Source organism: Chelonoidis abingdonii, chromosome 7 (assembly GCF_003597395.2).
Source record: "Chelonoidis abingdonii isolate Lonesome George chromosome 7, CheloAbing_2.0, whole genome shotgun sequence".
NCBI lineage: Eukaryota > Metazoa > Chordata > Testudines > Testudinidae > Chelonoidis > Chelonoidis abingdonii.
Window position 1 is genome coordinate 33,982,458 of NC_133775.1, and position 13,381 is coordinate 33,995,838.

At 39.6% G+C, this 13,381-nt stretch overlaps 1 protein-coding gene across 8 annotated transcripts in view; it reads right to left on the bottom strand.

Annotated features, from left to right (window-relative positions):
* Positions 1 to 13,381, bottom strand: part of TGFBR3 (transforming growth factor beta receptor 3) — a 185,598-nt gene that overhangs the window by 61,011 nt on the left and 111,206 nt on the right. For all 8 annotated transcript variants that reach the window (XM_032772983.2, XM_032772986.2, XM_032772984.2 and 5 more), the window contains exon 4: positions 12,884 to 13,021. In XM_032772983.2, the coding sequence (XP_032628874.1) occupies positions 12,884 to 13,021 (138 nt within the window). The remainder of the gene's footprint in view (positions 1 to 12,883; positions 13,022 to 13,381) is intronic.

Here is a 13,381-nt window from a genome sequence, read left to right on the forward strand (position 1 = left end):
GTGCTGCTTTCTGTCATACTGGTGGAGAAAAGCAGCCCTAAATCCAGCATCACTAGCCCAAGGGAGATCATCCCAGTCTAGGGGGGTCGTCTGGTGGCACAGAACTGACACTGCAACTCCTATGACATCCTCCTCCCTGAAGCTGGTATATGGGACACTTCCCTGCACTCTGGCAATTCCTGGCTGTCATATCAATCCTTTGGGGCTGGCCACTGGCAGCTAGTGTCATTTAGAGCATCTGTAAGTGGTTCTAACATACATCTTTGGACTGGATCAGCACATAGCTGGATCAGGATTCGAGGAGCTCAAAGGCAGCTAAAAGTCATCTATCCTAGACTATATTTTATGCTTGTTCAATGTGACTGATGATTGGGGCCTGATATTTGCTCCACGTGGTCTAGCAACATTGGTCCTTCAAGTCCTGGTTTCAGCAGTCTATCCAGTCAAGTCTAATGAGAACACGGGGGAGGGAGGGAATACAGGAAGATAGATAACTTTTCTTTCATGTTGTGATATCTCAGTTCAAAAAGGATTACAGCTTAGGAAATTTCCTTCTGTGGGAAAGCAGGAAACTCTCTGATGCCTGGGCAGAGTAAAGCAATGATAAGGGGAGAGAGAGAGAGAGATTTAAGATTTCTTCAGACTGTATATTTTCCATAGCAGTATGAAAAATGTTTGCAAGGATATTACTACTCAAGTCCTGTATATACCCTAGATAATTAAATTAGCAGGCCACTGGTCCAAATAATCTGTTCTGAATGAATTAGAAAACACTTTGCTGACTTAATCCCAGAAGACCTAGATGTGTCTTATGATAACACTGGATGTATGGCTATGCATAAAACTGAGCTGCAATTACATTTAAACAAGATTTAGATGGTGGCAGTATGATCAAGCCCCAGCCTGGGAGGGAGATGGTGTCTCCAGAAGTCTCCTCACTGCTTTGAAGAAGGAGTAAATTGCAACAGGTCTAACCACAGTCCATCGCACACTCTGGTGCTGCAGAAAGTGTTGGTGGGGATAGGAGGTGTAGAGTCTTGACTCCGTCTCCTGCCCATCCACCATCCATGATTGGGGGAGGGGTAATGTTGCAGCTGTGCAAAGCTGGAAGTGGCAGTATGATGTACTAGTGCAAGGGAGAAAGGGGGTGTATCATGCACTTTCCTGGCTTACACAAGCAAGCAAAACAGGTCACACTCTTACCCCAAGAGAACAGATATTTGATCATTCATATTGCTGAAACATGAACATCTTTTTATTGGAATTCATCCTGCACTCTTCTTTTGATGGAATGTACACTTAATCTGGTTTTGAATTGCAAGTCTAATGAGACTTCAAGTATTATAATCAGAGCAATGAATAAACATCATAATCTCTAGTTTATCCTGCGCATTATTTATGCACAGGCTTCTCCAGAATAATAGCCATTTACATCTGTCTAGCTTTATAAACAGCAAAATACATCAACAATGAGTTCATTCAAGGGAATAAACTAAAGTTGGTTATTTTTTACAACATTAAGCATCCATCACTGCAAACCAACAGCAACTCGTTATTAACTTTACTGGAGCTATTGTTAGAAGTACTAGTTTGGGACATTATAAACCAACCTGCTTAGAAAATACAAATGCTCATCAAAGCTGAGAAACAGCTTGTATGTTCCAGCATGTTAAACTCTTCTAAAGTTCTTTCCTACATCCACTGATATTTGTTAGTATTATCAATCATTTTTTGCGAGGACACACCGCACAGCTCACATAAACTTCTCTTTTTTGAAGAGAGAAGACCCTTGTACTTGAAAGTTCATTTTGACTAGACCTGTCATAGAAAACAGCTTAGGAATCCTTTATCCCTTTGCCAGAATAGTTTTAGAGTTTAGACTAACATCTGTTTCAACTCTAGATGATCTTTATTTGTTGCTGTTCATATGATTATCATAAAATATTTTCATAAAAAGATTATATTCAGCACAACATAAGATACTCGAGTTTAGCACATTTCTGAAGCAACAAAGTAAACTCCGCATACCATAGGAAAAAACAGCGAGGGACCAAAACACTCTGTCTAAAATGTGTTTGACAATTATGGCTTGATTTTCAGAGATGTTGAGCACCTGTATGTCCCCATTACAGTCTGTCTACAGTAGGATAACCCCCATTCTATGGTTTTGGGAAAAGGTAGCAACAAGTAGACATATCCTAAATAGAAAGGTACAATTTGTTAAAAGAATTATTTTATAATGCAGATTTTGAAATCCACCTTAAATTGGGGCCGAACCTATTTCTGGAGAAATTCCAGTGACCGTGATGCAGCTACACTATAGATTAATTTGACCCAACGCATCTCTAATGTACGTTCTCATTGCATATTAAGGTGTAATACAAGGTGCCTTACAAGTTTTAATCTACCTAGCACCAGTAACAATAGTAGTGATGACATGGTGGCACAGGTTTAGTGTGGACTAACAATCCAAATACATGCCTGCTGGGCCACTGTGTGTTCACTGCAGCATAGACATTCCCTAAAATGTAATTAATTAAGCCCTACAAATGTTTATGCATGTTCCAACCTTTACATATGTGAGTTAGTCCCATGGAACAATTCTTGTGCATATAGTTAAGCAAATATATGTTTGCAGGATCAGGGCCTTGATCAGCTATGACAGTACACTAGAAGTCAATGGATACCAATATACCACTGCACTTACCACTATAAGCAATAAGATAAACCTTGAATTACCACAGTTATGCTACACAGTACCGAAGAAATGTGGGTCCTGATTGTCATTTAAACCATTTTAAAATGCAGTGTGAAGGTGCCTTACTATAAATGAATATCAGGCCTATGAGCTTTAATGACCAGAGTGTCACTAAATATTATTCATCAGACAATAGAAAAATGTTGGGATCTTTGGATGGAAATGGTTATCTAAATGCCAGTAATTATATTTACTATTAATGACCGCAAGTTATTACATCATTTCAAATAAAATTTTAGTGTAGGCATGTTGTTCTGACATTTACTTATCAGGTTCATTTTAAAGACACATTGACTGAGAACTTTCTATGCAGAGGAAAAAAAGGATACTTTTGAACACTGAGCTGAAAAATATATTAATATATGGTAGTTTATAGCAATGCATTTTTCATTCTAGTTTCCACTTATGTTTCAGCTGATCCCACCATGTCTAACTGCATAGGTTTCCTCTTCAGAATTCATTTGATTTTCTATTTGTTGCTAATTGAAACTTGAAAACACTCTAAACATTCTTTGGCATGACAAATGTCTTCCTGTGGGAATGACGCTGACAATAAGATCTAAAGATCTTGCCTTTTAGTAGGAACAAACTGAAGGACAGAAGGCAAAACAACTAGCAAACGTAAGGGTATATTATAGAGTGGAGATGTTAGATAGCTAATCAAACATCTTTAAATACACATTAAATTAAATACTCTTCACTTACTTTTTTAAAAATCATGCACAAAAGTTTGCATATGAAATTTTGGTCCCACTACCAGATTTCAAAATGAAAAGCAGAACTCCGCTTTGTCTGCCAGTGCTGGGATTTTTACTACAAGAATTTAAGGCCAGGTTAAGTGAGCCAACCACATTATTTTTTTTGGACTGGGTTCAACAAACTCTTCCAAAAGAAAGAAAGGGAAAAAAAAGCAACCATCACTTTGTTTCAACACCTGCCTTTGTACATTAACTACTTACCCTATAGAACCAATCTCTCTGAAAGCAGCCTTACTCCTTAAAGCACGGAGGACATGCAGGTGCACTGAAATTAAAAGTACCTCATTTAATTAAAGATATTTATAGCATTTATCTGAGCGCTACACAGCTCAATTGGTTGGCTAGTAACACACCGTGCCAGGCATGCTATTGTCTTCTCACTCCATCTCCTTCTTTACTTGCCAACTTCATAGTCATACGGTGGAAAAAGTATTCCCGCACACTCTCTCTTGCTGCTGCTTTTGATATGGTGATTTCTAATGCCCTCAGTCCTGCTGCCACCATTTCTTCTCCCGTTGAAAGCACTGAACATTCTCAGGTGATGGAGTGAAGGGAAATTTCTCAAACTTGACACACTAAGTCTGGAAAAACAGTGAGCAGGCCCAAAAGATACTGATGAGGAAGGTTATTAATCACAGAAAAGGAAGTGTTTCTAAAGGCTATTCTGCATTTCAAGTAAATGAGAAGGGCAGCTATATCCCTTTCTCCATGCAATATTCCCCTCCTCCCCCCAAAAAATTAATTCTTGGGGCTTGGAGAGAATTTCTACAGAAAACAAAAACTATTTAGGAAAAGATATTGTCTTACTGCACACTCCTATCCAGCAGCAGCATATTGGTCACAGAGGGGAACTCACACTGCAACAGGGATTTCCTTTCATTGTTCAGAGACAAAAAAACATATGTCCTTGATCCTAAAGAAGATCCTGTATATGTCTCTTAAGAGAGCTATGCAGCCTTATAGAAAATGTGTCCTTGTAATGCTGCCAAGGTCCTTTTGTGCTTGACTTATCTTACGAGAGAGTGCTTATTATGCAAGTAATAGTGCCTCTGGGGCAACATTAACTTGAATACCCCATTTTAAACAATTTCATAAATATTCCATTGGTGAATGGGAACAGTTTACACATTCAAGATGGTTTCTTCTGCCCCCACAGGTTAGTTATCTTAGTGGGAGATTATCTATATTAATCATATGTAGCTAGCCATGCATGTCACATTAATTTATCTGAATGGGTAACAATATTCTAAACTGATATCATGTTTAAATTACACAAGTGAATGCATATAAAGATCAACAAACTAAATAAGCCAGTTGAAGGCTTCTGACAGAGTCTATTTGAATTCTTCTAGGAATTCGTTTCTATTTAGTAGGAAGAAAAGAAAGAGAGAATTAAGATACAGACATGTAAGTAATTACAGCTGCCTGGTTTCCACTGGAATCAATGACTAACACACCCTGTAGTGACTGATTATTTCTGCATTAATCACTAGGCTCAGTTAGTGGGATGCAGGAGCCTTCTCTCCACTTCTGCAAACTTCAATGGGCTACAGCATCAGTTTCCTGTGGCATAGTAAACCTAGCCGGTGAAGCAAGAGAAGAGGGGGAGGAGCCATGATGATACAAGGGAGGAGGATAACTCTGGATGCCAGCTCCACCCCTTCTAATTTCTCACTGGAAGAAGGTGGTGGGTGAAACTGCCATCTGGGAACACATTTCACTCTCCAATACCAATATGGCTGCTCCTCTTTACCTTCACGTCTTGGCTTAGTGTCAGGCCAAAGGTGTGTATACGGAATGGCAGTCCTAAGAGTCAGGCTTCCTGTCACCTGGAATAGCTGAGGAGTGGGACTTCCTATAAGAGTGAGCCTGTTTGACCAGTCATAGGCAGGGCAGAGACTTGAGGGGATACAGGGGAAGTACGGATACGGGCAGGGGCTCTTCACAACAGCCATATGAAAAGGCCTGGCTATAGTATAAGGTAGGAGCTATAGCCTAAGAGGCATGAAGAAATATCAGGCAGCAGCACCTAGATTTTGGAAAGAACTGTTGAGCCCAGCAAGAAGCTGAAGTAACTGGAGTGGGAGAAAGCCATGTTTTGATTTAAGTTGACATTTGACTATATTGTTTTAATAAACTGATCCCAAGGAGTGTAACCTGACTCAAAAGCAGCTGGATGCAGAGTCCTGGAAGGAAAACTGAGGCAGGATGCTAGATCGGGTAAAACCTTGTTATACTCACGCTGAAGAATTATGTGGCAGCACAGAGAGGCTTTTCCAAATATTCCTTCCTGGCTCAAATCCAGACAAAGTGATACATAATATAGCTGAAAGGTGTTTGCATATTATAAAGTTCAGAAAAATAATTTTGGGATGTCACTGGTACTGCAATATATAGATATGTTTGTCATGCTACATAATTGTGCAGCAGTTTGTATAGCTTAGTCGAACTGCTTCCTCTCCTTTCTCTGATTCCTCTGTGATACAATTTTAAAATGAAAAATCCAGTTATTTAAAGAAATACTAGTGGAGTTTTAGGCTTAAATCTGATTTATTGTACTGTAAAATTTGATCTGATTTGGATAGTCCATTTGATTCTAAATATATATTTAACCTATCATTTTCCATCACCTCTACCCCCATAAATCCTTCATCTATTGCAAATAACTTTAAAAAAGCAACAGCATGAGTAGCCTGAGCTCCCACCTGATGTGCATGAAAGTAGAATAAGACCCCACTTTTGTAGCTCCTATAAAAACAATATTTTGTAGTATTCTGAAATTGTCTGTGTGACAAAAGTTCACAGAGCAATTTTCTGGCATGCTACAGCCCTACAGCAGTTACTGTAAACTGAACACTGGTTTTAATTAACCCAGTGTATTATGCTGAAGTTATTTCAAAACATTTGTGTGGGAGACATCTGCCAAGTAGAAAAGGGCAAAACACTGGAAGGATGGGGAATTATTTTCAGGCTTCTCAGTGGAGAAACAATGCATATTAATTGTAAATGTCCTTTTAAATTATTCTAAGCACAGTTTCCTGACACTGAAAATCAGCTGCATTTTCTTGCAATCATGGAAGGTCACTATTTATACACATTTATCACTAGTTATGGCATTTCCTATCTTATCTCACTCTTCTTCTAGCTGAGTGCTTTGCTTACATCTGCAGCTGTTTCACAAGTGATTGGAAATTTAGCCTCCTGATTTCCCGTTAAATACTAGGCACAGGAAAACAAATAGCACTTGTTTTTCAGTGAGTTTTGTCAGTCATCCAAAATGTAGTGCAAACCATACAACTGCCTGTGGTTTGGTGGCAGAGACCCAAAATATTTGAGCCATATTTTTTTGTCAAGTAAAGAGCGTAAACCAACTTTTGGCAGAAATAATGACTATACAGCTTCCCTCCTCGCCCTTCAGAAATGCATAAGTGACTTTTAATTACTAAGCTTTATCCTGGAATTAATTTATTTTTTCACTGCAATAAGTTTTTTTTCTTCTAAAATCTCAAGCCAACAGACATAATACAGTTTTTTATTTTTTTTAACTTGTTCCACTCTCCCCCCCCCGCCTCCATTTTACTAACTTTACTGACATGAGTGATTCCTTTAAAGTCACTGGGGCTGCTCAAGTGAGTAAAGTTGCTCATTTGTATAAGTGCTTTCCGGGCCCATATCCCTTACTCACTAGGATGTCTTAAGTGTGTACCCTTCAAAGTAAGAGCTGTAGCATCAGGTTCTTCATAAACAGTTATAAACAATTACACATGATGATTTCTGGCAGAACATCAAAAAAAAAACAACTAAGTATAAATTTTCTATGGCAATTTAATTCTAATTTCTGCACTAAGATGTTTCATTTTCCTACCAAAGGTGTTCCTAGGCTTTAAAAGCCAGAGGGAGGGCTGCCACTTGTAGTGAATGCATTCACCAGCTAAACAGTGCCTGTAAAGCCCACCTCTTTGGCAGTTCCATAAAAACCATGGTTTTTGGCCAGGACATTTTTGCAACAAATCATTGCAAAAAGTGGCTTTCTGATGCTGTTTTGCTTTGTTGATTGTTGTTGTAAAAGTAAACTCTTCTCCATGGTGTTTTTGTTTGGTTGGTTGGTTTTTTTGCAAGCCTCCACTCCACCCCTGAGCTGTAGCACAGGCAAGATGTTTTCTACAGGCTTTGGGAACTGCTTTTATAAATTTTCAGACATCAGAATCTGACCATTTGAATTCTCTGAGAGCATCTATTTTACTTATTTATTTCCCTCAGTTAAGATTTTTTGTCTCATAGAAATCACAACTATTTCCCCACTGCTACTAAATTAACCAATTAGTGCAGTGCAGAATGCATGTCCTAACCAAGTGTTTGAAAATAAAGCCTACCTAATGTTCAGTGCAATTTTGTTCACCATGCAAATAAAAACACCCAAAAAACCATTTAGTCATCACACATTCACTTTTTTGTGACTCATATACTGAAATTCATCATTTGACTCACTGCCCACAACTTCAACAGTCTTGATCTTGCTGCTGTTTCCTAGGTAGCCAGTATAGCTTCAGACAGAGCATGCTGTCAGCAGAAACCAAGCCCCAGCAGCAATCTCACCCTTCAAAATACTTTGTGAAAAAAATACAAAAGAAATTATTACTAAGAAATAGTGTAGTAAAAACAATATACTAAAATGGTGGGAATAAGATGAAATTAACCTATTGCACAGCACTACCTACAGAAACTACAATACTGCAGTCCTTATTGGGTCACTTATGAGGACAGGGATTACAGTATTTATGTAGACTTCGCCTCTTATGAGTTAACTGATCCCATCTTTCTCTTCACAGTGCAGACATCACTGGGCTAAATTTTTCTTTGACTTGCTTACCATGCAAGTCCATTCATTTCAACAGTGTTGCCCAGGCTGTGAGTTGCTATTGTTTGCTAGATGCCAGCAACTGAATCTCAGTGATGTCCAAGACAATGCAGAGTGGGTCCAAAATTTGCATCTAAATTACCATAATCCCTTATAGATACAATATTAATTATTATATTAATATACTGATAGACTAATAATATTTAGGTCTTAAATGCAACTTTTTATCCAAGATACCAACACATTTTGTCAAGGTGGATAAGTAATATAATCCTCAGTTTACAGATGAGGGAATGAAGCAGAAAAAGATGAAGTGACTTGAGGCAGATTACACAATAAATCATTGGACGAGTGGGAAACTTCTTACTCTCGGTCTGGTGCCCTGTTCACAGAACACCACAATTTTCCTATTTATAACACTACAATTATATGAAGCATTATCTCACGTCAACTCACATTGTATAAAAGATTATGTTAAAGCAAACTGAAGTTAACTATGTAAAAGGCATGTCTGAAGTGCATAGCACTCTAAAAAGAGTGCAGTATACATTACTTCACGTGTAAATCATAGTAGATCTTTTGCCATGTAGTAGTTTTCTATAGGATTTTAGTAATATTTTGGTCCACTGTTTGACTTAACACAAACAGGAATGTCTTGTAAAGAAATGGCTAAACTGTGAGCCACTTACATTACATTTTGAATAGACACTTTAACCGTCACTTTTCCCTGAATTAAACTATATGAATAACAAGGCAAAAAAAAGTATTTAATTTTTTTTCCATGTGTACCAAACCATGCAGAAATGCATTTTACATTTTTCTACCTTAAAGTATCTTGCAGGAAGATTTCTAGATACTTATGCTTCTTAACAACATTTAAATTATACTAAGAAACAATGGATACTTTTCAGTTCCAATTTCCTCCCAAAACAGAGTTAGGCATGAAACAAAATCCTAACTCTAAGCATATTGTTGGAAAGTTCAGATTAGGATACTTGCCCCTGTCTGTATAATGGGCTACAATGGATTGAATTCCCCTGAACTCTGGGGAAGTCCTGATCTGATCTTTGTAGCCTGAACCCATCTACATTCCAAAGACAGGACCTGGCAGCACTGTACAATGGCCAGAGCACCACAGTGATAACAAAGAGACAGAGGTCTGGTCCTGGCTGTGCCACTGACACACAACATAACCACGGATGAGTCATTTACCCTCACTGTGCCTTACTTTCCCCATCTGTTAATTAGGGCTAATAGTGCAGAAAACCTTTGTACAGTGTGAGCAAAGGACTATGTTATATGCTATTACTGTTATCATCCTCTGCAGGACTGAGGCCATTTAACTGAAGTGTTTGGCTTGGGTGCTAAGCTTGCTGTTCTTTTAGTCACTTAAAATTCCATGAACCAGCCAGCTGAACATCTTTTCATGTCTTCATTTTCTTTTCTGGTTAGTGATTAATCTCTAAAGAAACTGCAGATTGTATTAAAACACAGAAAGGCAATAAACTTATAATTGAGGTAAAAACAGTATATCTATTTGTTTTGTGACATGCCTGAAAGAAAAGCTAGAAAGTCAGCAATTACCCCAGGGAAATGCTTCCATAGAGATCTCAATAGTTACGACACTGCAGCAGTTATGTGTGACTTACGTTTCGGCCTTGAACATATAATTTGTGGAAATAAAATACAAGGAATTTATTTAAATTTGAAACCTGCTAGGAAAGAACATATTAGTAATTAAGATTCAAAATAATCTGTTTTCCACCTTAACCACAAGTTCAAGAGAAGTGAACAACAGAGATAAAGCTGAAGTGGTGCATGGATATGCCAAAATATTTTGAAATAAAAAGGACCAGGTAATGTATCCTTCATTCTACACCTAATGGAACCTTAAACTAGAACTGTGTCAGACTTCGCTGGATGTTGTGGCAAGAAGGAAGGGTGCCTTTCACGCCGTGGATTAGAAACATTGTGTATGTCTGTTCCATGGTTCACTTTGAAATAAGGATCACCCAAAGTGCTTCCAAACGCTGCAGGCCAGAGAGGAAAGAGTGGAAGCCTCTAGGGTACATCTTCACTGCAGATTTAGCCTGGATGATGAACACCAGGGTTAGCCTAGCCTGGCTGTGAGCAGCCACACTATGAAGCCATACCCAATTACTGTGTCCTCACTGGTGCTGGACTCCCCGATATGAGGCGGTAGAACTTCTGAGGGGCACAGCCTGTAGTTCTGTGTGCTGCTGTAAGCTGAGCTGCTGATTCTTTCCAAGTGAATTGTGCGCGAACTTGACTGTCCTTCTCAGCACACAGAGAGAATTGTGGGAAGGTACTGGAGGACTGACAGAATTCCAGTGATTTAGTCTACATCTTCACTGCAAAGTGGTTGGGTTCCCAGCCCAAGTGAAAGCAGAACAGAGGCTCTAACTCACACCCCGAGTCAGGGCAGCTAGACCAGGTTTAAAGCATCACTAAACTGAGATGAGAGGTTTCTTTATGTGGACAGGCAGGGAGTTAGGTACAGGGCCAGCTTTAGGCTGATTCCCCAGAATCGGGCCCCGTGCCAGCGCCTAAGAGGGCCCCGCACCTTATGCGGCTTTTTAATTTTTATTTTTTTTTACTCACCCGGCGGCGGTCCGAGTCTTAGGCGGCACTTTGGCGGGGGTGTGTGTCTGTGTGTCCTTCACTCACTCCGGGTCTTCAGTGGCATTTCGGCGGCGGGGGGTCTGCGGAAGACCCGGATCAAGGGAAGGACCCCCCCACCGCTGAAGTGCCCCTGAAGACCCGGACCGCCACTGGGTATTCAAATTGGGCCCCGCAGTTCCTAAAGCCGGCCCTGGTTAGGTATAATATCTGAGTAAGACCTCAGGCTAACTACAGTGAAGACATGCCTGAACAGTGAAGGGAGAGGAAGAGAATGAAATGCTGGGTTGGGAGGTACTGCAGGTCTCAGACTGCGGCAGGTTATGCTGAGTCCGTGATATGGCATTCTTTGGATGCAACCATCTTCTCCTCCAGTTTCTCAACTTTTATTACAAAACAAAACAACCCCAAACCTCTATTCCTCATGGTTATGGAGAACTCTGTGCATGTGGAAAGCAGGCATAAACTGATGTACTGATTCCTAACTGCATCTACAGAGCACCGGCTATTCATCCCAGTGACTAAATTAGCTCAGAGGCTTAGTGATGATCCTTTAAATGTCAACACCGGTAACTAATTTGCTACTGTCCCACATGTGAATATGGAAAGGGAGGGTCACGCTTTGCACACCCTACTGTTAGTAAAGTCTTTTTTGGTGCCATGAAGTGGACAGTCTTTGAGAACATTGGCCAGGATGGGCTGGGTCGAAATTGAGACACTGGGTTGCTACTTTACATGCTGTTTTGAGTGTACATGAAATTAGCCATAAAGATGCACAGGACAGAGCTCAGTCCTGCCCCTATTGAAGCCAATCTGAAGTTTGACAAACTTAACTGTAAGCAAGATTAGGTCGTTCAAAGCTTAAAACGTTAGGGGCTCAAACTCTTCTCTTCTCTTGCACCTTCAACAGCTCTTGAGGAAAATAGCAGCTGTTACATTCCACTGAACACTAGGTTACTGGAGTCTAGCATTGCAGCTAGTCAGCTGCAGGGGGAGTACGCAGTGAATCCTCTTCATCTTGCACTCCTGGTGGCATTTTACCTGAGGCATAAGGACTCTCTCTGAGCAGTGCACCACTGTACTGTCCTCCACTGCCAGCTGTGCCTTAAAAGCAAAATTAAGCCCCAGATGGATATCCTGCAGCTATAAATAATAATGTTTACTTCTGAGATTATGATTGAAAATAGTGAAGCTGCGATTCTAATAGAGAAGATTCATCCTGAGACATTATGTCATATGCTAAAAATCTAATCCAAACAACTAGTCTGTTTCACTACAAATAGCAAACTTGAATATCTTGGCAAACTGAAAGTACAAGATTTACAAACAGTAGGTAGCATTTAGAGCTTGACTTATAAGCAGTGCTCCAGCCGTCTGAGAAACACTAATGGCTTCGTTTGGTCCTTCCTAGCAGTGCAACAAAACCTCATGTCAGAAATAAACTTTGCATTGTACTCACAAGAAGCTCAGCTTATACATATTTGTGTGGTCTGTCACCAAAATACAATCAGCAGCGACTTGTAAGATTTCCTATTGCTCTGATGTTTTTAGCATTATAGTACATTCACGACTTCTAATCAGAACCGGTGCTATGTCCTAGGCTACACAACTTCTCAAACCAGAAATACTGGTAGAGTTAATAATCACACAATAGGTAGATTCCACAAAATCAGTTTGTTTTTTTTTAAATTCACATAACAAGTAACTGGGCACTTTCCCAAACTGCTTTCCCATGCCACCTAATTGCTCCCCGGAGTTCCACACTGAAACTTGATCTTCTGTTAAGTTTTTTAAAGATACACTTAAAATCCTTCAAAATGAATACCATTCACTCCACATGTTGTGTTACAGAGGACTTGGTATACTTACGAAAAAAAATCTTTGGACTCCAGATGCCAATCTTTCTGTTTTCAGCTTCCACGTCAGGGGCTGAGGAGAGTTGAGTAGGAACACCACAGGCTTATGGTGAATGTGCACTGAGGAAATGGGATTCAAATGTAATGTGACCTGCAGAGCAACAGAAAAAGATGTGACTATTTCCCTCTAACTGTTCAAAACAAAATGAAATATAAAACTATGATTGAATAATCAGGTCATCTTTACATATATTAAAGTTTCTAGAATTCAGACTTTCTGACCCAGGACGGATGGATTAGCCTACTCCAAAACTGTCAGTCTGTTTTAATATGTGTGTTCTGGAGTTGCAAAGTGCTGCAAAAGTGTTTAAGAAAACCTTGGGAAATGCTAATCAAAAATAGTGTGGGCAGAAGAAGGTCAAACCACTAAGCTGAGGGTTAGAGAACACAGAGATAAACCAAAAGAACTGCAACCTGCAAGGAGAGCTCAGATTTCTGATCTCTAAATGAA